This window comes from Labrus bergylta, chromosome 6 (assembly GCF_963930695.1).
Source record: "Labrus bergylta chromosome 6, fLabBer1.1, whole genome shotgun sequence".
NCBI lineage: Eukaryota > Metazoa > Chordata > Actinopteri > Labriformes > Labridae > Labrus > Labrus bergylta.
The window spans coordinates 3,678,153-3,703,116 of NC_089200.1; the positions used below are offsets into that span (position 1 = coordinate 3,678,153).

The window sequence follows — 24,964 nt, forward strand, 5'->3', positions numbered from 1 at the left end:
GCAGTGTTTTTGTTCCCACCCGGAAGGAGAGGGACGGTGTACACCCTCATCCATGCCGGCTGTTTTGTTTGTTTGCGTCTGGGAAAACTGGTAAGGAAACATGCTTTGTTTTGTTTTGTGTTTCAAGTTTTATAAAGAGAAGGTATTAATACCAGAACTATAATGTTTCCAGTTGTCATTTGGTCAGAACGTTCGGACACATCAGGTGTGACTTCAGGGGCTGATCGCCAAGTGAGTGTCTCTGGTGTGTAGCGGAGCTGGCGATCGGTGAGACAAGTTTTGAATGTGGTTTTAATTTAGTTTTACTTAAATGGTTATAAAGTCGTGTACTTATGCCCTGTCCTCCATTTTTAGCAAAGTTGCCGGGCGTTGTACTTGGCAGGGGGTTGCTGGGAAGGTTTGGGCCCAGCACACCAGGTACGCACAGCGATATGTATTTTTTTGTCTAATAAAGCTATGGCCACTGTGTAATTGATGTTGAGGATATGTTTTTGTATTATGTTTATTTTGGGATTAGGGAAATGTATTAATGTGACCAACTAATGCTTCTATTTTCTTTGTTTCAGGGAGCCTGGCAGATTTCCTCTGCTGCTCTTACTGTGTGGGTTTTGTTTGTTTTCTTCGGTGTTGATTTTTGTTTCGGTATTTTGTTTCTAGTCCGCCTGGCATTATGAGCCAGTATTTGAGGCAACAGATCTATGGGGTTGCCTCAGTAGGCTGACTAGTTTATTTTTTGTTTTTCGTCTTGTTTGTTTTAATTATCACCATTTCCCCAGCACAGCGTCAGGGCGGACCATCAGGGAGGGTCAAGGTAATTTTGGTTGCGAGGGCAGTTGCAGTGATATTGCATGCTTATACATAGTGTGATTATAGTTGAAGTTGCAGTGATATTGCATGCTCATACATAATGTGATTATAGTTGAAGTTGCAGTGATATTGCATGCTCATACATAGTGTGATTATAGTTGAAGTTGCAGTGATATTGCATGCTCATACATAGTGTGATTAAGTTGCAGTGATATTGTGTGACAAGGAGTCTTTTTACTCCCTTGCTGTAGAAGTGTGACACTGAATTCCTCCTCAGTAAAGCATCAAAATACTCAAAGCCATACTTCCGCCTGTAAGACATTGAAATATGCGCCAATTATCTTATGGTGACTCATGAATTTTATGTTAGTTAATTTAATAAACCTTGGCACCTTTTCTCTTTAAATGTGTTTCTGTGTTTCATTTTTAACTGGTCATTTATTTGACCCCTGTGAGGGGACCTTCCAAAGTCTGAGTACCCCCGCAGGTCGGCTGTTACAATAATAAAAATAAACCTTCCTTTAATTTAATTCAAACAGTTTTGAATGACAAGAAATTAGTTTTTAGTTAGTTTTTATCCTTATTTTTTGGACGCCCTGGCAGAATTGGCCCCCTCCTGTTTTTCATTCTTCTCCAGGATTCTTTTAAATTAGTTGTTGTTTTCTTTTGCTTGGACAAAATTGTTCCCCCTAAATTTGCCTCCCTATCTTTACTGCCTTGGCTCTTGCAGGTTTCCGAAAAACTCTTCAATTTCTCTGCACATTATGCGTCTTTGTTTATTCCTCTCCAAGATTCTGATGCTGTTCTCACGGAAGGAAGATTTTTCTGGTATTGCTGCTGCCTTCATGTGATACTGTATCGACCTGTGGGAGTCATTTTGATGAAAGAATAAATGATGTGCATATCTGTTGTAAAGCATCTGTTTGTCTGAAGGTTCTGCAGGTTCATTTTCGAGCAGTTTCTGAAATATCTGCTCAGCTTTGGCCTTGCTGTGACGTGACATTGCATAGATAATTGCGAGGTCAGTTTCCTTTTTGAGTGAAGAGTGAGGGTAAAGAGAGAGCAGCTCCTCGTGGAGAGCGATTGCTCTGTCCATCATGCTTTGTTCTGGATCAGGGTAATCTCTCCTTTTATAAACGATCCTCCATCTGTAGCAGAACGCAACTAATCTCTTCAGATAATGCACATCTGGATGTTCTTTCAGAACTTCCTCTGCCAAATCAACGGCCTCATCAACTGATATGTATTTTATGTAAAGGTTTAGTAAGGCCCACATGCCACTGCTACTGCAGCACAGAGTGTTCACATTTCCAGCCAACTCACGGACTTCATCTCGAATGTTTTCTCCTTCATCAGCACGTTGGTCAAGGTAGAGTGCAGCGAGGTACAAGTTCTCTGGATCCCGTTCCTTGGCTTGTCTCATTTTCTCCAAGAGGTCAGGGTCCAGCATTGGGTCACTGAAGTTTTGGGCGTTCTTTAACCATATGACATAGCTGGTGTTCCAATCCATCATGTCCGCCTGCATCCTGGCAGCTTTCTCGTAGTAATCAACAACCAGAATCATGTCCTCTCCGAAGAACATCAGGGTCCAGGCCTTTTCAGCGCAGATCTCTGGATGGAGGTCGTCCTGGGATGGAGATGGGTATTTTTCCATCAGGGCATCAACCTTTGACAGGTAAGCCTGACTCTCCTCTAGATCTCCCAGGTGGTGGTGCAGCCAGGCCAGGTTCCCGTAGTTCACCACTAACCAAGGACCCTCATCTGCGTCTCTCAGCTTGTTGAGGGTCTCTGCAGCCTTCTGGAACAAACTGTTAGCCTCTTCATTTAACCCCAGTTTATACTGAATGAACCCCCACAGGTTGTAAATGTGGCCCAGCCATCTATTTCCCTTCTCTGTGCTGAAGTCCTCCATTTTGTCTTTCAGAAGTAAAAGTTTCGGCCTGCTGCGGTCCAGGTCCCAGGTGAAGTGGCACTGCAGGGACTCCAGTGTGGTTTGACTCTGAGCAGCACTGATGGAGAATAAAAAACAAACATTTAAACACATCAGCAGCTATTTTTGATTCTTGTGTTATTGTTTGTTATGTCTTGTCTCGCAATTTCTCCTCTACTCTTCTAAACCTGAGCTGTCAATCACTTTTATTACCCTATTATATAGTCAGATAATTAAGTAAACTTCTCAGATAAATAAAAAACCGACTAAATTATTTGGTGGACATCACTGCATGGGCTCAGGAACACCTCCAGGAGACATAGTCTGTGAACACAGCTCATCTCTGGATTCACAACGTTAGCTGAAACTCTACCATACAGAGAGCAAGCTGTATATAAACCAGATCCAGAAACATTGCTGGATTTCCTTGGGCCTGAGGTCATTTAAAATGGACTAAGTCGAAGTGGAACACTGTCCTGAGTTCTGACAATTCACAATTTGAAATCTTTTTAGAAAAAATGGACGCTGCATCCTCCGGGGCTAAAGAGGAGAGGGACCATCTGGCTTGTTATCAGCGCTCAGATAAAAAAAACAGCACCTGTGATGGTATAGGGGTGCATGGGTAAACTGCACATCTGTCAAGGCTCCATGAATGCTGAACCATACATAAAGGTTTTGGAGCAACATATGCTGCCAAATAGAAAACCTCTTTTCTGGGAAGGCCTTGTTTATTGCAGCAGCATAATGTCAAACCACATTCTGCACACTGACAACAGAATGGCTCACAAGTCAAAAACCTCATTTCCACCTAGCGGTCCGGTCAGTGGTCTGCACCTCCAAGGATATTTAAACATGGCACGTTTTCTGTTTGTCCTTTATTACTGCTGTCAGACGGAAAGTGGCGGTTCTTTTAACCAATCAACGGACTGCGATTTGTCTCGCTCCAACCTTTAGGGTTGGATTGGTACACTTTGCTCCTAATGTGGAGCTAATGTGTTTGGATTAAATCTTTTATTGGATTTAAACCGTTGGGACTCAGTTTGATGAATTATTATGATCAGGAGAGTTCAGTAAACCTTTAAACGGTTAAAAGACGTTGTTTGTTTGTCGGTGGTCTGACAGATGGGTAGATTGTGACTGCTGTGGTGGTCTGACCTGCACACACTGGGCCGTCTGAGTAACAGGGTCAAATATGCTGGTGGATGACCGTTTATGTTTTTATAATTACCCAAAAGTAACTGGCAATTGTCTGTTTTGTCTTATTTTGTAGTCTGCAGCCCCTTCTTCCTGTGTTTTCTTCTTCTTTGGTTAGTATTATGTATCCGTTTTTCCGCCTCCCCTCTGCCCCTTTGTACGATTCCCTGTGGGAGAGTTGGGTGTCCATTGTTTTGCCTAAGTTAGAGAAACAATTAGATAAATCATCATAGAATAAATTGTTATTCCAACGATCAGAGGGAATTAGAAAAATCTATAGCTAACCTTGATGTTTTACTGTCGACTTCCCAAACACCTGACTTGTACAAAGAAAGGCTAGGACTCCATACAGAGCTTGACCTTCTTCTCACTACAGAAGCTGAATGTCTCCTCCTCCGCTCTCGTGGGTCTATGTACGAACATGCTGACAAGGCGGGTCGCCTTCTGGCCCACCAACTAAAGGCCAGATTGGCTTCCAACCAGATCACCCAGACACGAGACGAGTCAGGCTGTCTAACCTCTGACCCAGATAAGATAAACGACTTAATTAGGTCATTTTATTCTAAACTGTATACCTCCAAGTCCCCTAACGATGAAAGTCTATTATGTAATTCCTTTGATAAATTAATGTTACCGAAAGTTTTGCCTAATGACAGTCAGACACACTTCCTGAAATCAAAGAGGCCATTTGCTCAATGCCCATTGGCAATTCAACGGGCCCAGACGGGTATCCTGTAGAGTTTTTCAAACGGTTTTCTGACCTGCTTGCTCCACTCCTACTTGAAATGTTTAACCAATCATGCCACCTTGCCACCCACACTCATGCAAGCTTCTATATCTCTCATTCACAAGAAAGACAAGGACACAGCAAGCTGTGCATCCTATCGCCCAATTTCACTCCTTTCTGTTGACGTTAAAATTCTAGCTAAGGTCCTAGCCCGTCGCCTGGAGTCTATTATGCCCACAGTAATCTCAGAAGATCAGACAGGATTCATAAAGGGGAGGCACTCTTTTTCTAATGTCAGAAGGCTTCTCGGTATCATTCACACCCCGTCCTCTTCTACGGAACCTGAAGCTGTAATATCTCTCGAAGCAGAGAAGGCCTTTAACAGGGTGGAGTGGGCTTATCTCTTTTTCACTTTGCAACAGTTCGGTTTTAGTGCCAGCTTCATCTCCTGGATTAAGCTACTCTGCTCCTCCCCCTACGCATCTGTGTGTACAAACACACAGTGTTCAGAACCATTTCCTCTTTTTCGCAGCACTAGGCAAGGCTGTCCGCTCTCCTCACTGTTGTTCGCATTGAGCCGTTATCAGTTTTAAAGTTGGTCTGAGGGTTCAAAGGGATCAAAGGGGGGGGGGGGGGGGGGGATATAATTATAAGGAATATATCCTTTATTAAATCTATAAACAACATTATTTCTTCTTTTATTTGCGAGAACAGGTAAAACTTTACTCCAGAGGAGCAGGTCAGTGGGAGGGCTTGGGCTACCCAATTTTATCAGCTACTATTTGGCAGCCAATGTTCACAAAATTATACTTTGGTTTATCTCACCCCAGTGCAGCTGGTGCTGATTAGAGGCTGACTCCTGCTCTCCTTCCCTCCCTAAAGCAACGCCCATCTGTAATAATCATCTTTTTATACCAGCTAGGATTGGAATGGCCTGCGCTGTCTGGGTGACTTATACGTTAATGATGTTTTTGCCAGTTTCGAACAATTACGTTCTGCATTCAATTTAAATAGCTCCGACCTTTTTCGGTATTTTCAGCTCCGTAATTTTGCTAGGACCCACTCACCGGCATTCCCTCAAGTCCCAAACCCCAGTGGCATTGATCTGGCACTCAAGGCAAGAGTCTTGCCCAAAAGTCAGGTTTCCTACCTTTATGACCTCCTGTTCACAACTAACGAGTCCGCGGTAAATAAGATCAAGGCTGATTGGGAAAACGAACTACAAATCAACCTTTCTAAGGATTTCTGGAAAAAGGAATAATAAATTAGTTAATTATTGGCAATCCTTCTTTAAACCCATCTCCGACATTTTAGGTCTAAACATCAATCCATCCCTGCATATAGCTATTTTCGGGAGGTCTCCTGACGACCTTGTCACCTCGACCACTCAGGACAATGTTATTGCTTTTGCCTCTTTGATTGCCCGCAGGAAGATCCTTCTCTCATGGAAATCTTCACAACCCCCCTCCTTCAGATATGGGCATGGTGCAATCTGAACAGCGATATTTCAGCAACTGTCACAGTTTTATTTTAACACATCAGCAAAATCCATTTTCCATTACACAATCCACCTCTTCACTGCAGCCCCTGACACCATCAGCCACAGTATTCTACAATTCTAAAATTCTACAATTCACTTAACAGACGCTTTTATCCAAAGCGACGTACATCAGAGAGTAAGTACAACATAAGCAAGGATCTAGAAAAAAGGGAACAATGTCAGTAAGAGCAAACAATCAGCTTTGAGTCTGATTGGACACACAGGTGCTGACAGGAAGTGACCAGAGGCAAAGCACAACATTGACGGCAGTTCTTGGGAGCTCTAATCAGTATAGAAACCATCTTATAAGTCATCGTTATCAAACAAAAACAATCGTCACAACCGTCATCATCAATGATATCGAAACCATCATCATTAAGTTAGTAGGTATTCATGAAAGAGCTGGGTCTTTAGCTTTTTCTTAAAGGTGCAGAGGGACTCTGCAGATCAAATGGAGTTTGGAAGTTTATTCCACCACCGGGGGGCGACAGAGGAGAAGAGTCTAGTCAGAGACTTAGGACCCTGTTGTGAAGGTTGGATCAGACGCCTTTTATTGGCAGAGCGTAGTGGGCGGGAGGGAGCGTAGACCTGGATGAGAGAGTTAAAGTAAGGAGGAGACGTTTTTGTGGCTGTTTTGTAAGCGAGCAGCAGAGTTTTAAATTTGATGCGAGCAGTAACTGGGAGCCAGTGTAAGGAGATGAACAGCGGAGTGACATGTGCTCTTTTGGGAAGGTTGAAGACCAGTCGTGCTGCTGCATTTTGTATCATTTGCAGAGGTTTGATAGTGCATGTAGGAAGACCTGCCAGTAGAGAGTTGCAATAATCGATGCGTGATATCACAAGAACCTGTACCAGGAGCTGTGTAGCGTGTTCTGACAGGTAAGGTCTGATCTTCCTGATGTTGTACAGGGCAAATCGACATGACCGGGCAATCGAAGCTACATGAACCTTAAAAGTTAGCTGGTCATCGATCATGAAACCCAGGTTCCGGGCAGACTTTGTGGGCATGAGTTTGGTTGTTCCAAGCTGGATATTGATCTGTGGTTGCATAGAGGGACTGGCTGGGATGATAAGGAGCTCAGTCTCTGAAAGATTGAGTTGAAGGTGCTGTTCATTCATCCATTTAGAGATATCAGCAAGGCATGATGAGATTCTTGCAGAGACTGTAACATCGTCTGGTGGGAATGACAGGAAGAGCTGGGTATCGTCAGCATAGCAGTGGTATGAGAAGCCATGAGAGCGGATTATTGAACCAATTGAGCTTGTGTATATGGAGAAGAGAAGGGGACCAAGCACTGACCCTTGAGGTACCCCTGTGGATAAGCTGTGCGCTTTGGACACTTCTCCCTTCCACGACACTCTATAGCAGGGGTGTCCAAAGTGCGGCCCGAGGGCCATTTGACCCGTGACTTCAAATGAAGAATCAGAAGATTTTATTGATTAAGATTGGCACGTTATCTTATTTTTCATGTTAACAAGTGCTGAACAATATTCCTAAAACAGAAAATGTTCAGTAACATGTATGTTGTTGTTTTAAATCTACAGATTTTACTATTTTCCACATTTTTTTGTAAACTATGAAAAAAAAACATATGCAAAGTTTTTGCAAACAAGCGGACTGTTGTTTAACCATTTAATGACCTGAGCTAAATGAACCATGTTACAGGCTCTGAGAAAAAAACTAATAAAGTAGAACGAAGAAATCAAAATATTTGATTCCCTTTTATGAAAGGGTTTCTTTTGATTCTGATCTACAAAGCCTTACTATTTTTTCAACTATATTTAAAAGGGTAAGAAAAAAACCTGTGGCCCGCGAGCGTTTCTAACACGACAATTTTGGCCTGCAAGAAAAAAAGTTTGGACACCCCTGCTCTATAGGATCGCCCAGAGAGGTAGGACACGAACCAGCAGAGGGCAGATCCTGAGATGCCAAGTTCAGAGAGCGTGGATAGGAGGATTTGATGGTTGACTGTGTCAAAGGCAGCAGACAGGTCTAGCAGTAATAGAACTGAGGACTGACGATTCTGTTACTGACAGTAGTGCAGTTTCAGTAGAGTGGCCCCGCTTAAAGCGTGACTGATTTGGGTCAAAAAGATCGTTTCTGGACAGGAACTCAGAGACTTGCTTAAAGACTGTGCGCTCAAGTATTTTTGACAGAAAGGGCAGAAGAGAAACCGGTCTGTAGTTTTCAACCTGGGCTGGGTTTAGTGTGGGTTTTTTGAGCAGAGGGGTGAACTGACCTTGCTTGAATGCGGTGCTTCTATCCAGCATAGAACACTCACTCAACTTCACTGGCACTGCTCTTTCCTGGTTAAAATCCTACCTCACCGACAGACAACAGTTTATCAAAATCCATCTTTAACTTGTTTTTATTAATATTAGCTTAAAGTGATACACTTGATACCCTTCTGTTTCTAAAAATGATCATCCAAAGTCCTTAATAAACTCCAATACATCCAGAACTGTGCTGCACCCCGTCTCACCCACACCCGATCCAGTGAACCCCTCACCCCTGTCCTATATATCTCCACTGGGTCCCTGTCTCGTACCGTATCCGATTCAAAATCCTGCTCCTTACACATAAAGCCCTTAACCACCAGGTCCCCTCCTATCTCACAGTTCACCCTCACACTCCTGCACGCAGCCTCCATTCTTTAAAAGCCAACCTCCTGTCTCCCCCACTTGGAACCAAGCGACGAACCCGGGGGGACAGAGCCTTCTCCATAGCTGCCCCCTCCCTCTGGAAACTCACTCCCTACACACATTCAACACTGCACTGACCCTTCTACATTCAAATCACTAATCAAAATTCACCTCTCCAAATAATCTTTTAATCTATGATTGTGATGTGTGTTCTGTATATCTGTCGCTGCACCTTTATGTTGTTTTATTTATGATTTGTGTGTAATGTTGCAGTGTCTGTTAGTCTGTCCTTACTGTTCTGATCCTTCTGTCTTTTTAACAAATGTACAGTGTCTTGAAATTGAAACTTATAAATAAAATGTATTATTATTATTTTACCCCAGACAAACAAAAAGTCACAAAAGCAACAAAGTGAGAAAAGTAAATTTATGAAACACTAAAATAATGAAGCTAAAGGGGAAGAAAAAGACTAAAAGGAAAGGGTTTGGAATTAATAAATTAAAAACATGTAAACATTCGTATGCAAGTCAGATACTCACCTCATCTTTCTACTGTTTCTTCCTCTCAGTCGTTTTCTGAAGATGACTTAGTCGAGCAGATGTTTCCTCTTGATGGTGCTCTCTGGTTACAGTCGCTCCAGCTTCAGCTCTCTAGTCTGGATGACGTGATGTGCAGCAGCAGCTTTAATTGTCTGTGATAGAGGCGTGACACTTTCCTTATCAGCAGGATGTTATGTGACTTTCCTTTCCTTTCTTAAGAATTAAAACTTAAAGTCTCAATATGTTGTCAGTTTTGGTGCACTTTGGCGCCATCAGGAGGTCTCTGAGTGCAACTGCAGTGTCATAAAAACGGTCACGCCTCCCCCTCTGACACCATGTGCATTTGTTGACAAACAAAGGGTGAGGAAGCCGGCAGAGACGCTGTGAGAAGATGAGGAACCACGCAGACTCAAAAGGTACAGTAATATTACCAGATTTTGATGGAGCCTGAGTGTCTGCAGCCCGTTGTCTAGTTTGTTTATTCAACTGTTACCATGACAACTATAGGTCGTGGATAAATGGCTACATAGATCGGTTTGTAAGGTTACAAACTTTTTGGAGACAAAAGTAAAGCTGCTAAACGTGAGACAATGATGACGTCACCGGTAATGATGCAGCTCGGAGTGACTATGGGGTTTCCTATTGCGCGAGACGCTAGCTTAACATTCAGTACATTAGCCGTTAACATTCACGACTAATGAATAACTTTATGAATATTATTCAAAACTCCGCAGAACTGATACGGGATGAATCGAATATGATCAGTAACTGAAAACCACAGTTTGATTACATCTAAACAACTAAAAAAATACTATAAAATGTGTTTATCGACGGAGTGTGAATCATCATTAACTTACCTCCGACCAAGCTGTCAACGGCTCTGACCACATTCCTGACGTCATCACTCACACTGTGGTAATTCTAGAGTCTGTTGGGGATTATTCCTCTTCATTTTACTTTGTTGACTTTCAGAAACAAATTTTGGTTTTCAAAGCAATAATGTATGTGACACTTAGCAGGGCAACAACAGTGAGTGCTGTCAGATGGGGCCCCCTTAGGGAGGTTTCCTACTGTCATTTTGGGGCACTGCTTTGGTTTACATTTGTGAGCCCTGAGGGGCCCCTACTGGTCTGGGGCCCCAAGCAGTTGGGGCACACACACACAGACTCCAAAATAAACAGGCAGGAGAATAATGTAAAACTCAAAAGAAGATATAAAATGAAAAACAAGTGTTTTGGGGAAAGTCTTATGCTGTCAATATCAAACTGTTACACTGACAGAGTATGAGGTTTTTGTTTTTCAACATCGGTTTTCCTTTTATTCCAGGATTCAGCCCAAAACTTCAATTCACCATCAATGATGAGCCGGAGCCCGGAGTGGGACGGAGTCAGTACAGGAATGCAGCATATAGACAATGTGTGTTATGGAAAATCAACAGGAGAGATACAACAAGTCACAACATACATGGGTAACACTTTACAATAAGGTACACACATTTTGCATACTTACTGGGAGACGAATGGGAAACTAACCACTAGATATAATCCAGAGTGCATATGTGAAAAGGGCTCTAGGTAACCATTAGTTAACAGGTAGATTTATGTGGTTTATCCAGCTTTCATTATCCGTTAAATAATAATTCACTACTCTACAACATGTGATGAAGAAGTACTCAATATCTACCCAGTACTGAGTGGTTTTCTAATGGTTACTTGAAACTTTAATCACGTTATTTTTGCATTCCAGCATGAGCATACAAAATAAAGTTTGGGTTTGGTTCTACATTACACAAATTTTCTACCAACATAACTTGAACTGCTCTTCTGCTGTTGCTCGTTTGGAGCGACAAGTGGTTCATCCATGCCATGATTGATGGTTAGTTTTTCACTGTGCCAAGACACACATGATCAGAACATGTGCTGCTGTGAAATGTTCTTATTCTTCCTGACACAGTAAGTGAATAAAAGGCTCAGACAGTAGGTGGCCTTCCTGTTAATTGCTCACGCTCCTCCTGCATGTTGATGACGTAAGCATCTCAAGCTTTTTGCTTCTGCCTTTTCCTTTTCAGTCGCTACATAACACATGACTGTTGACTCTGTTTGAACTGTCTGTATTGTTTAAAAATGATTGTATATGTATAATGGCTGAATAAAATACTCACACATACATGATCAGTTTGCCAGCGTGCGTGTGTTCGGAGAGGAGAGCGGCAGATTATAAATTCACCGTACTCTGCAACATGATGATGAATCAGTTTATGGACGCCATCTTGTAATACTCTTAGTTCACCAGCAGATGCCGCCTGTGCTAGTTGTAAACCCAGGCAGTAAAGTGTATGTGAAGTTGTTAATCTGTCTAAAGAGCTAATTTCTTTCATTTATGTTCATTGAACTCGAATATTTCTGCCAAATAACTTACTCTAATAATTGTCAGACGCTTATGATCTGACGAGGCTTAAATTTCTAGCTCCGTCCTCCCGATAGTTTAGAACTGAAGAAGGTGAAACCACTGAAACAAAAAACTTCAAGACGATTTCTTGGTGTGCACACTGTTCATTTATTGGTATAAAGCTTAAACACAGCTTGAGCAAACAGGAGCATCTTAATATATAATTTTCAGGTAACAGAAAATACATTTTCACATGAACAATGAGGACTTTAAATTTCTGAAGCGAAGCACATTCATATAAAATCCATTAATTCTAAAATCTGAAAATACAGCATTGAAAAAACACAACAGAAGCAAAATACATGATAATCACAATTCACACATTTCTTCATTAAATATTCACCATGACGACCGTGTTTTACAAAGGACGTCACACCTACCAGGAGCTAGGGTGTAAGATTTAAAGGTCACATAGTCTCCTCCTCTTCAACCAGTTAAAAAAATTCTCAGAACTTCCAAAAACATGTGTGAAGTTTCTTGTTCTAAATCCACTCTGATCCTGTATTTGATCATGCCTATAAACCCCTCTATTTCAGCCCTGCTCAGAACAGGCTGTTTCTGTGTCTGTACCTTTAAATATGTAAATGAGCTGTGTCTGACCACGCCCTGTCTCTGGAAGGGCTTGGGTGTACTTGGTCTTTCTCGCTCCATGTCCTATTGTTTACGGTAAGAAGGCAGACTCAGAGGGCAGAACAAACACCTAGCTGTGGGAGTGTCACCCACCTGGGGGAGGGGCTACTGCCCTTTGTGATGTCATGAAGGGAACTCCGTCCTGAATTAGTAAGACATTCCCAACTCTCTCGCTCTCTCTCTCTCCCCTGTTTCTAACTCTATTTACTGTCCTATCTCTAAATAAACGCATAAAAGCCCAAAAATAAAAATAATTAAGAAAATATATATATATATTTTTTTTAACCAGGAAAAAGTCTCATTGAGATTAAAAATCTCTTTTACAAGAGCATCCTGGCCAAGACAGGCAGCAGCACAATTACAGGGTTTCAGACATAAAACACTTAACAACAATGGACATAAATACAGGAATCACAAAAAGAACCAGTTCACCAGAATCTGTCATAAGTCATGAGCAACAAAGCGATCAAAAAGGACAATACGAGTTAGCTAAAAAATCTACAGTTAGATATTTCTGCCTCCAGATCATTAAGACCACCTTTAAAAACATTCAAGGAAACCAGCTCCCGAAGACTTAGAGTATCTTGCAACCGATTCCAAGAAGAGGGAGCAGCATACTTGAACGCCCTTTTTCCTAATTCCGTACGGGCTTTAGGGATGGTAAGAAGGTGAAGATGGTAACTTCCATTACTTTATATGTAGCTCTGTAGGTAGGATGGAAGCAGACCGAGAATACCCTTATAAATAAAAATGCCAGTGATTTAGTCTACGTGCAGACAAGGCAGTCCAACCAACCCGAGCATACAAGGAGCAGTGGTGAGTAAGGGCTTTTAGATTGGTGATAACCCTCAGTGCCCCATGGTAGACAGTATCCAACGCATGTAGGCTTTGCCAGGATGCGTGCACGTAAAGAGCATCGCCATAGTTTAGCACTGACATAAAAGTGGCAGCAACAAGTGTTTTTTTGGCCTTAAATGAAAAGCAAGACTTAATTCTAAAATAAAATCCTAATTTTAACTTGAGTTTTTTTTAACCTATTGTTAAATGTGAGACTTAAAAGAGAAAATAATAAAAGTAAACCTTCCTTTAATTTATTTCAAATAGTTTTGTATGGCAAGACATTTGTTTTTAGTTAGTTTTTATCCTTATTTTTTGGACGCCCTGGCAGAATTGGCCCCCTCCTGTTTTTCATTCTTCTCCAGGATTCTGTTGCTCTTTATTACCACGTGTGAAAGCAATACGCCTTTGTAGAATTATTATTATTTTTTTTTTGCTTGGACAAAATTGTCCCCCCTAAATTTGCCTCCCCATCTGGACTTCCTTGGCTCTTGCAGATTTCTGAGAAACTCCTCTATTTCTCTGCACATTATGCCTCTGTCTTTAGTCTCCTCCAGGATTCTGATGCTGTTCTCACGGCTGAAGGATATTTCTGGTATTGCTGCTGCCTTCATGTGATACTGTGTCGATCTGTGGGAGTCATTTAGATTAAAGTATAAATGATTTGCATATTTGTTGTATAGCATCTGTTTGTCTTCAGGTTCTGCAGGTTCATTTTTGAGCAGTTTCTGAAATATCTGCTCAGCTTTGGCCTTGCTGTGATGTGACTTTGCATAGATAGTTGCGAGGTCTGTTTCGTTTCTGAGTGAAGAGTGAGGGTAAAGAGAGAGCAGCTCCTCGTGGAGAGTGATTGCTCTGTCCATCATGCTTTGTTCTGGGGAACTACTGCTTTTATAAATGATCCTCCATCTGTAGCAGAGCGCAACTAATTTCTTCAGATAACACACATCTGGATGTTCTTTCAGAACTTTCTCTGCCAAATCAACGGCCTCATCAACTGATATGTATTTTATGTAAAGGTTTAGTAAGGCCCACATGCCACTGCCACTGCAGCACAGAGTGCTCACATTTCCAGCCAACTCACGGACTTCATCTCGAATGTTTTCTCCTTCATCAGCACGTTGGTCAAGGTAGAGCGCAGCGAGGTACAAGTTCTCTGGATCCCGTTCCTTGGCTTGTCTCATTTTCTCCAAGAGGTCAGGGTCCAGCCTTGGGTCACTGAAGTTTTGGGCGTTCTTTAACCATATGACATAGCTGGTGTTCCAATCCACCATGTCCGGCTGCATCCTGGCAGCTTTCTCGTAGTAATCAACAACCAGCTTCTTATCCTCTCCGAAGAACATCAGGGTCCAGGCCTTTTCAGCGCAGATCTCTGGATGGAGGTCGTCCTGTGATGGAGATGGGTATTTTTCCATCAGGGCATCAACCTTTGACAGGCAAGCCTGACTCTCTGCTTGATCTCCCAGGTGGTGGTGCAGCCAGGCCAGGTTCCCGTAGTTCACCACTAACCAAGGACCCTCATCTGCATCTCTCAGCTTGTTGAGGGTCTCTGCAGCTTTATGGAACAAACTGTTAGCCTCTTCATTTAACCCCATCTTATACTGAATGAACCCCCACAGGTTGTAAATGTGGCCCAGCCATCTATTTCCCTCCTCTGTGCTGAAGTCCTCCATCTTGTCTGTGAGACGTAAAAGTTTCGGCCTGCTGCGGTCCAGGTCCCAGGTGAAATGGCACTGCAGGGACTCCAGTGTGGTTTGACTCTGAGCAGCACTGATGGAGAATACAAAAACAAACATTTAAACACATCAGCAGCTAGTTTTTTGCTTTGAAGTGTGCTATGTTTGGATGTTTACTGTTCATCTCCCATGAAGAAAATAAGATGTTTTAAAGGAGCAATATGTAACTCAGACACCTAGTATTTAAATGAGTACTGCAGTTAAAATTCTAAACATTGTATGGTCACAAATTAGACGACACTTTGGGTGGCTTTCCCTCCCTAAAGCAACGCCCATACGTAATAATCACCTTTTTATACCAGCTAGGATTGACCCACGATTTACATCTTTGGAGAGGAATGGCCTGCGCTGTCTGGGTGACTTATACATTAATGATGTTTTTGCCAGTTTCGAACAATTACGTTCTGCATTCAATTTAAATAGCTCCGACTTTTTTTTTTTATATTTTCAGCTCCGTGATGTTGCTAGGACCCACTCACCGGCATTCCCTCAAGTTCCAAACTCCAGTGGCATTGATCTGGCACTCAAGGCAAGAGTCTTGCCCAAAGGTCAGGTTTCCTACCTTTATGACCTCCTGTTCACAACTAACGAGTCTGCGGTAAATAAGATCAAGGCTGATTGGGAAATCGAATTACAAACCAACCTTTCTGAGGATTTCTGGAAAAATCTCTTGGGTCTGTTAATTCATCTAACACTAACACCTCCAGTCTGGTTAAGAAGGCTCTTCAACGCCTCTTTTTCCTGAGGACACTGAATAGACACCACCAGTCTTCAGCTGTACCGATGAACTTCTACCGCTGTGTGATCGAGAGCATCCTGACCAGCAGTGTCACAGTCTGGTACGGAAACTGCTCTGTCACAGACCGTAAGGCGCTACAGCGGGTGGTAAAAACCGCCCAGCGTATCACAAGGTGTCCACTTCCTGTCATTGAGGACGTCCAAAAAAAACGCTGTCCGCGGCGACCTCACAGCATCCTTAAAGACTCCTCCCACCCTGCCCACAGACTGTTTACCCTCCTGCCCTCCGGTAGGCGCTTCAGAAGCCTCCGGACCAGAACCAGCAGACTGATCATTTAGTCTATGGCGCTGCGCGAGTTGCGACTAGCAGTAGTGGTCTGTCTTTATTCGTCTGTTTTCTAATGTCGTCAGTGTATAATCGACCAGAAACAACCTGATTTATAGCTCACTGCTCGTCCCGGACCAGATATGATCACTGGCAAATTTCTTAAAGTATGTGCAGATCAGTTATGTGATGTTTTTACAGATCTTTTCAACTTGTCATTTACTGTGCACAAGGTCCCCAAGCTGTGGAAGGATTCTATTGTTGTACCTGTGGCTAAGAACAAATCTCCCAAAGAGCTAAATGACCTGAGGGATGTGGCTCTGACTTCAGTAGTAATGTAGACTTTTGAACAATTGGTCAAAAGAGTTCTGACCAATCATGTTCAGGGCCTGCTTGACCCGATGCACTTTGCATATCAGTCAAACAGAGGTGTGGCTGATGCCACTATTACTCTATTTAACTATTCATATAAACATCTCGAGGGTATAAAAACACATGCAAGGCTTTTATTTGTAGATTTCTCCTCAGCTTTTAATACAATCCAACCCCACATTTTAGAAAAGAAACTGCTGTCCCATTTTAACCTTGATGCTGGGTTGGTGAAATGGATCTTGAACTTTTTAACTTGCAGGCCTCAGGCAGTCAGGGCAAATGGTGCCCTATCCGAGAAGTGGCTGTCATCCACAGGCTCACCACAGGGGTGTGTCCTGTCCCCTTTATTGTATATTTTATATACAAATGACTGTAGGAGCACCTATGACAACAGGCATCTCCTGAAGTTTGCAGACGATACTGTTCTAATCAGTCTGCTCCAGGATGGAGACGTCGATCACGGGCCTGTTGTGAAGGACTTTGTGGAGTGGTGCGACCGCCACTTCTTAAAGATCAATGTCAAAAAAACAAAAGAGATGGTCATTGATTTTCGGAAAATCTCCCACTCAACCTTCCCGCCTATGATCAAAGGTACACCTGTGGAGAATGTTGAGTGTTACAAGTACCTGGGCACTGTGATTGACAAGAACACAGATGCAATCTGCAAAAAGGGCCTCCAGAGACTCTACTTTCTGCGCAGAATGAACACTTTTAATGTGGACAAGACACTGATGGTTTTATTCTACCGATCTTTTATAGAGTCAATTTTAACCTTTTGTTTTATCTCATGGTATGGTAACCTTTCTGTTCAGAACAAAAATCGTCTTTCCAGTATTGTCAATACAGTCAGTAAAATAATCGGCGCTCAGCAGCTTTCATTGTCAGAAATCTGGAACAGATAAGTTGTTAGAAAAGCAAAGTCTATCTTGTCCAGCTCTGACCATCCTCTCTTAGAGGAATTTGTTCTTCTCCCCTCAGGTCGGAGGTACAGGCTGCCCAGGGCTAAGGCAAACAGATCTAAATTTTCATATGTTCCTCTTGCAATTAATGCTCTTAATCTTCTTTAAATCCTTGACTGCACTTTCAAGCAGAGCAAGCACATGTATTTATTTATACCATTTGAGTGAAACTTCTCAACGAACAGTGAGTTTTTATATTTTATATTTCTTGGTTGTATTTCATCAACTTATGTCTGTTTATCTGTCGTGTTTTTGTGTCCACTGTTGCAAATCAAATTTCCCTTCCAGGGACAATAAAGATCTGAACTGAACTGAAGAACAGCTTTTTCCCCAGAGCTGTCTCTCTACTGAACTCTGCCCCCCAAACTCTGAACTTTATCTCACCTTCCGAACTCCGCCCCCTTTCCCCTGCACATCACCTCACACCCATCGTCCCCCCACCACTCCTCCTGGTCATACACACACATCTCTCATCCACCTGTATTATTATATAGTATGTTCATATCACCTCAATAAGTTATCGACCTGTACAATATGTCCATATTCTGTATATTATCTGTAATCTAGTATAGCATGCTCACTGCACCTTAATCTGTATATTATAATCCTAAAAATATCCTTATATTTATAGTATTTATTTATATTTATAGCATCCCATTAATCCAGCCATATATACCCAATAATTCACTTTTTCTGTAAATTTTGTAATTACTGTACATAACACAGATTCTTGCACTTTCTGCTTGTTGCACTTCTGGTGAGATGCCAAACCTCATTTCGTTACTCTATACTTGTATATGTGTAATGACAATAAAGTTGAATCTCATCTCATCATCTCATCTTCTAGCTGTGCTAGGCTGTCTCTCATCCAGTTTAAAGTGCTCCACAGACTTCATTACAGCAAATATAAACTCTCCAGAATATTTCCAGATACAATCGATGAAACTTGTGGTAGATGCTCCCAGGCTCCTTGCAACCTGACTCACATGTTTTGGTCCTGTTCTAAATTAGTTAATTATTGGCAATCCTTCTTTAAGCCCATCTCCGACATTTTAGGTCTAAACATCAATCCATCCCTGCATATAGCTATTTTCGGGAGGTCTCCTGACAATCTTCTCACCTCGACCACTCAGGACAATGTTATTGCTTTTGCCTCTTTGATTGCCCGCAGGAAGATCCTTCTCTCATGGAAATCTTCACAACCCCCCTCCTTCAAAGCATGGCTGCACGATGTCTTATTTCTCCTTAAGTTAGAGAAAATTAAATTCACTCTTAGAGGGTGCTCTGATAGGTTTTACACTCACTGGAGACCTCTGCTTCAAAATTTAGAGAAACTTTCACCTGACGAGGTATTATAGTAGTACACCATCGCCTGCCGATACCGATCCTTCCCTCTCGTGCTTTATCTTTTCATTTTACACAACGTCCTGATTTCTATTGAACCAGTGGGGTTGTTTGTTCTTAACATGTACTTCCTGTGCAGAGGTTTACGCAAAGGCCTCAGAGGATTAACAGGATATGGGCTTGGTGCAATCTGAACAGCGATATTTCAGCAACTGTCGCAGTTTTATTTTAACACATCAGCAAAATACATTTTCCATTACACAATGCACCTCTTCACTGCAGCCCCTGACACCATCAGCCACAGTATTCTTCTACCCAGCTTAGAACACTCACTCAACTTCACTGGCACTGCTCTTTCCTGGTTAAAATCCTACCTCACCGACAGACAACAGTTTATCAAAATCCATCTTTAACTTGTTTTTATTAATATTAGCTTAATGTGATACACTTGATACCCTTCTGTTTCTAAAAATGATCATCCAAAGTCCTTAATAAACTCCAATACATCCAGAACTGTGCTGCACCCCGTCTCACCCACACCCAATCCAGTGAACCCCTCACCCCTGTCCTACATATCTCCACTGGGTACCTGTCTCGTACCGTATCCGATTCAAAATCCTGCTCCTTACACATAAAGCCCTTAACCACCAGGTCCCCTCCTATCTCACAGTTCACCCTCACACTCCTGCACGCAGCCTCCATTCTTTAAAAGCCAACCTCCTGTCTCCCCCACTTAGAACCAAGCGACGAACCTGGGGGGACAGAACCTTCTCCATAGCTGCCCCCTCCCTCTGGAAACTCACTCCCTACACACATTCAACACCTCATCAGATACTCACCTCATCTTTCTACTGTTTCTTCCTCTCAGTCGTTTTCTGAAGATGACTTAGTCGAGCAGATGTTTCCTCTTGATGTTGCTCTCTGGTTACAGTCACTCCAGGTTTAGCTCTCTAGTGTGGATGATGTGATGATGCAGTAGCAGCAGCTTTAAATGTCTGTGATCGAGGCGTGGCACTTCAGGATGTTATGTGAGTTTCATTTCTTCATTTCTTAAGAATTAAAAGTTAAAGCCTCAATATGTTGCAGGGCTCTCAAGTGTGACTGTGTGTGTGTGTGTGTGTGTGTGTGTGTGTGTGTGTGTGTGTGTGTGTGTGTGTGTGTGTGTGTGTGTGTGTGTGTGTGCGGTGTGTGTGTGTGTGTGATTATGGTTAGTGTTGTTTATTGTAGGTGTTTGATCAGAAACGCCAGTGCTGCCTGCTGCAATAGCTGCACCTCCTGAGGTGTGATGTCTCCAGCCTCAAGGAGCCTGTTGAGGGTAGCTCTGGTGGTGAAGCCAACATTCAGCTTTTCTCCTATCAGAGAGAGAAAAGAAAGAGATAAAGCACATTAAGTAAAAGTAGTTCAAACAATATCTATGGGTTTTACCCATAGACTACATATACATTTTATGCCTTTTCCATCACATCAGAGATCTCACTCAACTCAAAAAGCATATTTTTGGACAATGAGCATACAGGTTTATCTCCTTATGAGACTTGAAAGCATTACCTGGCAGTTGGTTTAGTGTCATTGTAGAGGATGTCATGGACTTGTCGGCCCTGTAGTGCTATCGGCTTCATGAACCTTGCACACAGTTTCAAGATGAACTTCGTCATCTGCAAAATCGTAGTTCATAAAATATTTCCATGTATTACTCGAAAAAGGACATATCAGCCAATGAAAAAATAGGCAGACATACTGGGCAGCAGGATAGCCCAACCTTTCCATTTTACCTCTCCATGGAGCAGGAAGATGGAGTACTTTTCTCTCTGGAGTAGAAGGTTCAGTGTGGAGAACATTGGCAGCGTTGCTTGAAAGAAGAGGAGATAGACTTCTGTCAGGGGGTTGGAAAATGCATCCACCAGGCTTAACCATTGCACTGAAATGTGCAGCAGCATTTCCATGTACTCGCTCCCATGGAAGTCACAAAATTCTGTAAAATATATATAACATCAATAGCAAACAAATAAAAAATGTTGCAATGCATTTTGTTTTATAACACTAGAGCTGGTTGAATCACAAACCTGCCAGGTAACCTTAACTGTTGGTGCTGCCCTTGAACCAGGACCCAACATCCACAGTCAGATCCTCTGGATCAAATCCGGATATCTGCAAAACATGAAATCAAAGATTTATTACAACACTATACAGCAAACATTTTTACTTGGCATTGGACTTAACAGATTGGTAATATTAAGTGTAAATGTTTGAACTTACTTCCAAAAACCTCTGCCCTGCATGTTTGGCAGTGTTGTGAATAATATGGCAGGGGCATCCATGTATGTAAATACTGCCATTTTCCCTCAGCAGTTGAGTTTAGAGCCGTTTCTTTGGTTCGATGTCCCTTGCCTTCTACATGCCTGCTTACGTCCCTCATGCCTTGATGGGCACAGGAGTTCTCTTGCCTGCAGATAGAGCACCAGTAGTAGGAGCTAGTAGTTCCGATTGTGAAGAATGGCCATTGGGTTGACCATTCAAGGAACACCTATAGGTGGCCGCTCCACATACTCATACTTCATTTCTTCCACTGCCTCCTCCACAGTCTCCTCCACTGCCTCATCTACTGCCTCCACTATTGCCTTCTCCACAGTCTCCTCCTCTGACCTGGCAGCCTTTTTAGGGAGCTGACCCTTCAGAGCGAAGCATGAAAGAATGCTCATTTGCCTCTTCCCTGACATCTTTGAAACAGACAAAGTTATTATTAATACTATGCATGGCCAGGATATAAAATATAATGAAATATTATGATTAAAAGTGGCCGACTGACTAAAATTGACTTTGCATTTGACATTTTATTTTCTGTATCTGCACAAAAATGGTCCAGCCTATTTTAAAATATGACTAGGCCAGGGTCCGTATTCACAAAGAATCTTTAGACACATGAGTGACTTACAAAAACATCCAAATTGCAAGGGAATAATTGTGCTTCTGTTTCAAAAGCCCACGTCAGCAACAACAATTAGACAGCCTATATGTGAAAAGGCATAGCCTATTCGATAATTAAATGAAAATACTTTCATGCAAAGTGTCAGCATACGAATGCATGTAGAAGTGTCCCTAGAGAGTTATCGTAGCTGCTGTAAAGCAGTTGTTGTTGTTGTTATCCTGTTTGCGGTACACAGGTTTGTGTGTAATAAAGTGGAAGCCATAGATAAAGAAGCTCTCCGCCTATGTGCCGTTTATTGTTTTCTCATTAAGTGTATCCGGTCCGACGAACCCAGAAAGCTCCGTTACATTGGTGGCAGCGGTGGTTCTTTCTGTCGGTTACCGGTTAATCTTTGTTTTGCCGTGCCATCTACGTTCACGCTGCCGTTCATTAGCTTAGCTTCCTCAGTATAGCTAGCCCGCTAACCTGTTGAGCAGCGTAACGTTACTAAGTAGTGGACATGTGGTGCGGTTATGACGACCCTTTGAAACCCGGCACGGGGAGAATTACCGGCAGTTCGCCCGGCAGAGATGTTTGTGTTGACCTGCCTACTCCTTTCGCCAGCGACGGAAACCAGAGTTTTCTTGGCTGGGTGAGACAGTTGGAGGTGGCAGTCAGAGCGGCCCTGGGCTGCGGCAGCGACTATAATGATGAGCTGGTGGCCATCCTCCCCACCCAACTGTGCAAATCGGCGTTTCTGCTGTGGGACAGCCTTCCTGAAGCAGTTAAGTCGGACTATGCTGCTGTTAAAGAGAGACTGGGGATAGCTTTTGGGCAGAGACAGTATATGGACCGCTTCAGAGCTAACTTATCTGCTCGAGCATGAGCTCCCGGGGAGACCTTGGAGTTGTATGCAGCTGATGTGAGCCGGCTCGTCGCGGAGGCGTTCCCGGATTATGGGGCCGTTGCACGGAGAGAGGAGAAGTTTCGTCGCTTCCTTGCTGGCCTGGATCCGGTGCTGAAAGCCAAGTGTCTTGACCAGGGTGCTACGGATTTGGAGGAAGCTTTGACCATTGCAAAGCGTTGGGAAAATGCCAGAGAGGCTCTGCAGAGAGAATGTGTGAGTACCTATCTGGTCACCCAGCTACCTGTAGGAACTTCAACTGTGCAGTCTGTGTCAGTGACGGATAATCTGCAGAGAGCTGTAAATAAATTGACAGATGAGATGTGTTTCATGAGGATGGAAATGAGATTTGTGATGAAAATCAAAGACTGAGAGCTGGGAAAAATGATAGACGAGAGCAATTGTTCCGCTCACCTTCAAGGGGACGCTGCAGCTGCACCTGTGGTGAGTGGGGATGCCAGTCAAACTTTAGACCGCCCCACTTCTTATGTAAGGGGGGTGGTTGAAGGAACTGAAGTGGCTGTGCTGGTGGACTCTGGGGCCACTGTGTCGTTGATCAGTGAGAGGATTCGCATGTCTGTCCCTGCCCTGCGGAGCACGCCCCTGAGGAAGAATTACATTGACTCTCGTGCAGTGAATGAACAAATGCTGGATACGCTTGTACCTGGCTGCTGTAATGTGTCCCGAGCTGATGTGGTGACCATTCCCCGCTTGAGCGAAGCCTTGGTGCCAGGCAACGTCCGTTACCCCACGGGGGCCAGCGTTCCCACTGCAGGCCTTGATGGCTATTTGGAGCCCAACATTCCTGAGATGACTGGACTGGTGGTAGCTCACACAGTGACCAGGGTGAAAGATGGTGTGACTGTGGCTCGTGTCCTCAAGCCCACTGGTAGAGCTTTTGAGCTTAAACAGGGTCTTCACTTGGGTGAATTCTACCCAGTTCAGGAGACTGATGTGACACCACTTGTTCCCCCCTGTAACTGAGTGATGTTGATGACAGCCTCGACGCCCTCTCCGCCTCTGGCCGTGGCTTGTACCAATGGAGGGCCATGCCGATGGGTCCGACTAATTCACCAGCCACCTTCCAGCGCATGATGGAGCTGATCCTCAGAGGTCTGCCATGGCACATCTGCATAGTGTATCTGGATGATATATTAATACACAGTCGCACATTCATTGACCACCTCGCCAACCTGGAGGAGGTCTTGACCAGGATAAAGTCTGCGGGCCTGAAGAACACCACGTGATCCCTGGCAAAGTGGCACTTGCCAGGGATCACGTGGTGTTCCTGGGCCATGTGGTCTCCAGACAGGGCTTCCAACCTGATCCCTGGAACACCGAAAAGGTGAGCTCCTGGCCAACTCCCCGCTCTCCTTCTGAGGGTAGAGCTTTTGTGGGTCTCTGTTCATATTACAGGCAATTTGTGAAGAATTGGTCACAATTTGCAGCCCCACTTAACCGCTTTGCTGGGAAAAATTTGCCTTTTGAATGGACTGCTGAGTGTGAGACGGCTTTCACATATCTTAAACGGGTGCTCACATCTTCTCCAGTGGTCACATTGCCCAGCTTTGCACTCCCGTTCAAAGTCTATACGGATGCATCTAAGGACTCTGTTGGGGCGGTGTTGGCACAGGATGTGGACGGCTTGGAAAGGGTCATTGTCTATGCCAGCCAGGCTCTCACGCATGCACAGAAGCGCTGGTCCACCTTTGAAGCTGTGGGAGCTGTGGGCCGTGGTGTGGGCTGTGCATGAGTTTAGACATTATGTGGGACTGTCTGCCTTTACAATTGTGACTGATCATCGCCCATTGCTGGGGCTCAGGCACATAGCCATTGATAATAACCCCACAGGACGGAGGGGTCGCTGGGTGCTGGAGTTGGACCCTTTCAACTGGACCATTATGCACAAGGACGGCCCTAGCCATAAAAATGCGGACGCTCTTTCCCGCAGGCCCGTTTCCCCTGGCTCTGTTGGGGCGACAACAGACCACGTTGTGGGCTCAGTGGACTGCTCTCCGGTCTCACCAGGAACATAATCTGACCTACAGACTGCTTATTCTCTCTGCTGCACTAACTCCGAACTGCAGGTTCATGTCAAGACATCCCATGGGGGGATCTCTGGTTGACCGCCCTCTGCAACGGGTGGCAGCAGATATTCTGGAACTGCCTGTGACATCTCGGGGGAATAGGTACGTGCTGGTTGTGGAGGATTATTTTACTAAGTTTGTTAATGTGTACGCCCTTCCAAACCAGACTGCTCACACGGTTGCTCACTGTCTTTTTGAGGATTATGTTTTGCTGCATGGAGTCCCTGAGGTCCTGCACACCAACCAAGGCCGCCAGTTTGAGGCAGACGTGATTCAGGGTCTCTGTCAGATGTTGGGGA

General features: G+C 43.6%; 2 protein-coding genes across 2 annotated transcripts in view; both read right to left on the bottom strand.

Annotated features, from left to right (window-relative positions):
• The window catches only part of LOC136179479 (interferon-induced protein with tetratricopeptide repeats 1-like), an 83,569-nt gene extending 68,407 nt beyond the window's left edge, over window positions 1–15,162 (bottom strand). Inside the window, exons 1-2 of the mRNA XM_065956316.1 lie at window positions 15,149–15,162; window positions 12,205–15,065 (exon numbers count right to left, since the gene is read on the bottom strand). Coding sequence (XP_065812388.1) covers window positions 13,718–15,065; window positions 15,149–15,162 — 1,362 coding nt within the window. The 3' untranslated portion in view covers window positions 12,205–13,717. The remainder of the gene's footprint in view (window positions 1–12,204; window positions 15,066–15,148) is intronic.
• Window positions 1,350–8,923, bottom strand: LOC136179478 (interferon-induced protein with tetratricopeptide repeats 1-like). Its single transcript, XM_065956315.1, has 2 exons — window positions 8,865–8,923; window positions 1,350–2,816 (listed from the first exon to the last, which is right to left on the bottom strand). Exons 1-2 carry the CDS (start codon window positions 8,921–8,923, stop codon window positions 1,517–1,519), a joined length of 1,359 nt encoding a protein of 452 aa, XP_065812387.1. The 3' UTR covers window positions 1,350–1,516.
• Window positions 15,163–24,964: the final 9,802 nt, after the last annotated feature.

Excerpts from the sequence above, each read along its gene's own strand:
- LOC136179478 (XM_065956315.1), bottom strand. The coding sequence starts at position 8,923 with ATGGAGAAGGCTCTGTCCCCCCGGGTTCGTCGCTTGGTTCCAAGTGGG. Across the intron at positions 2,817-8,864 it reads CCAAGTGGGGGAGACAGGAG|TGCTGCTCAGAGTCAAACCA; the intron begins GTTGGCTTTTAA and ends ATTCTCCATCAG.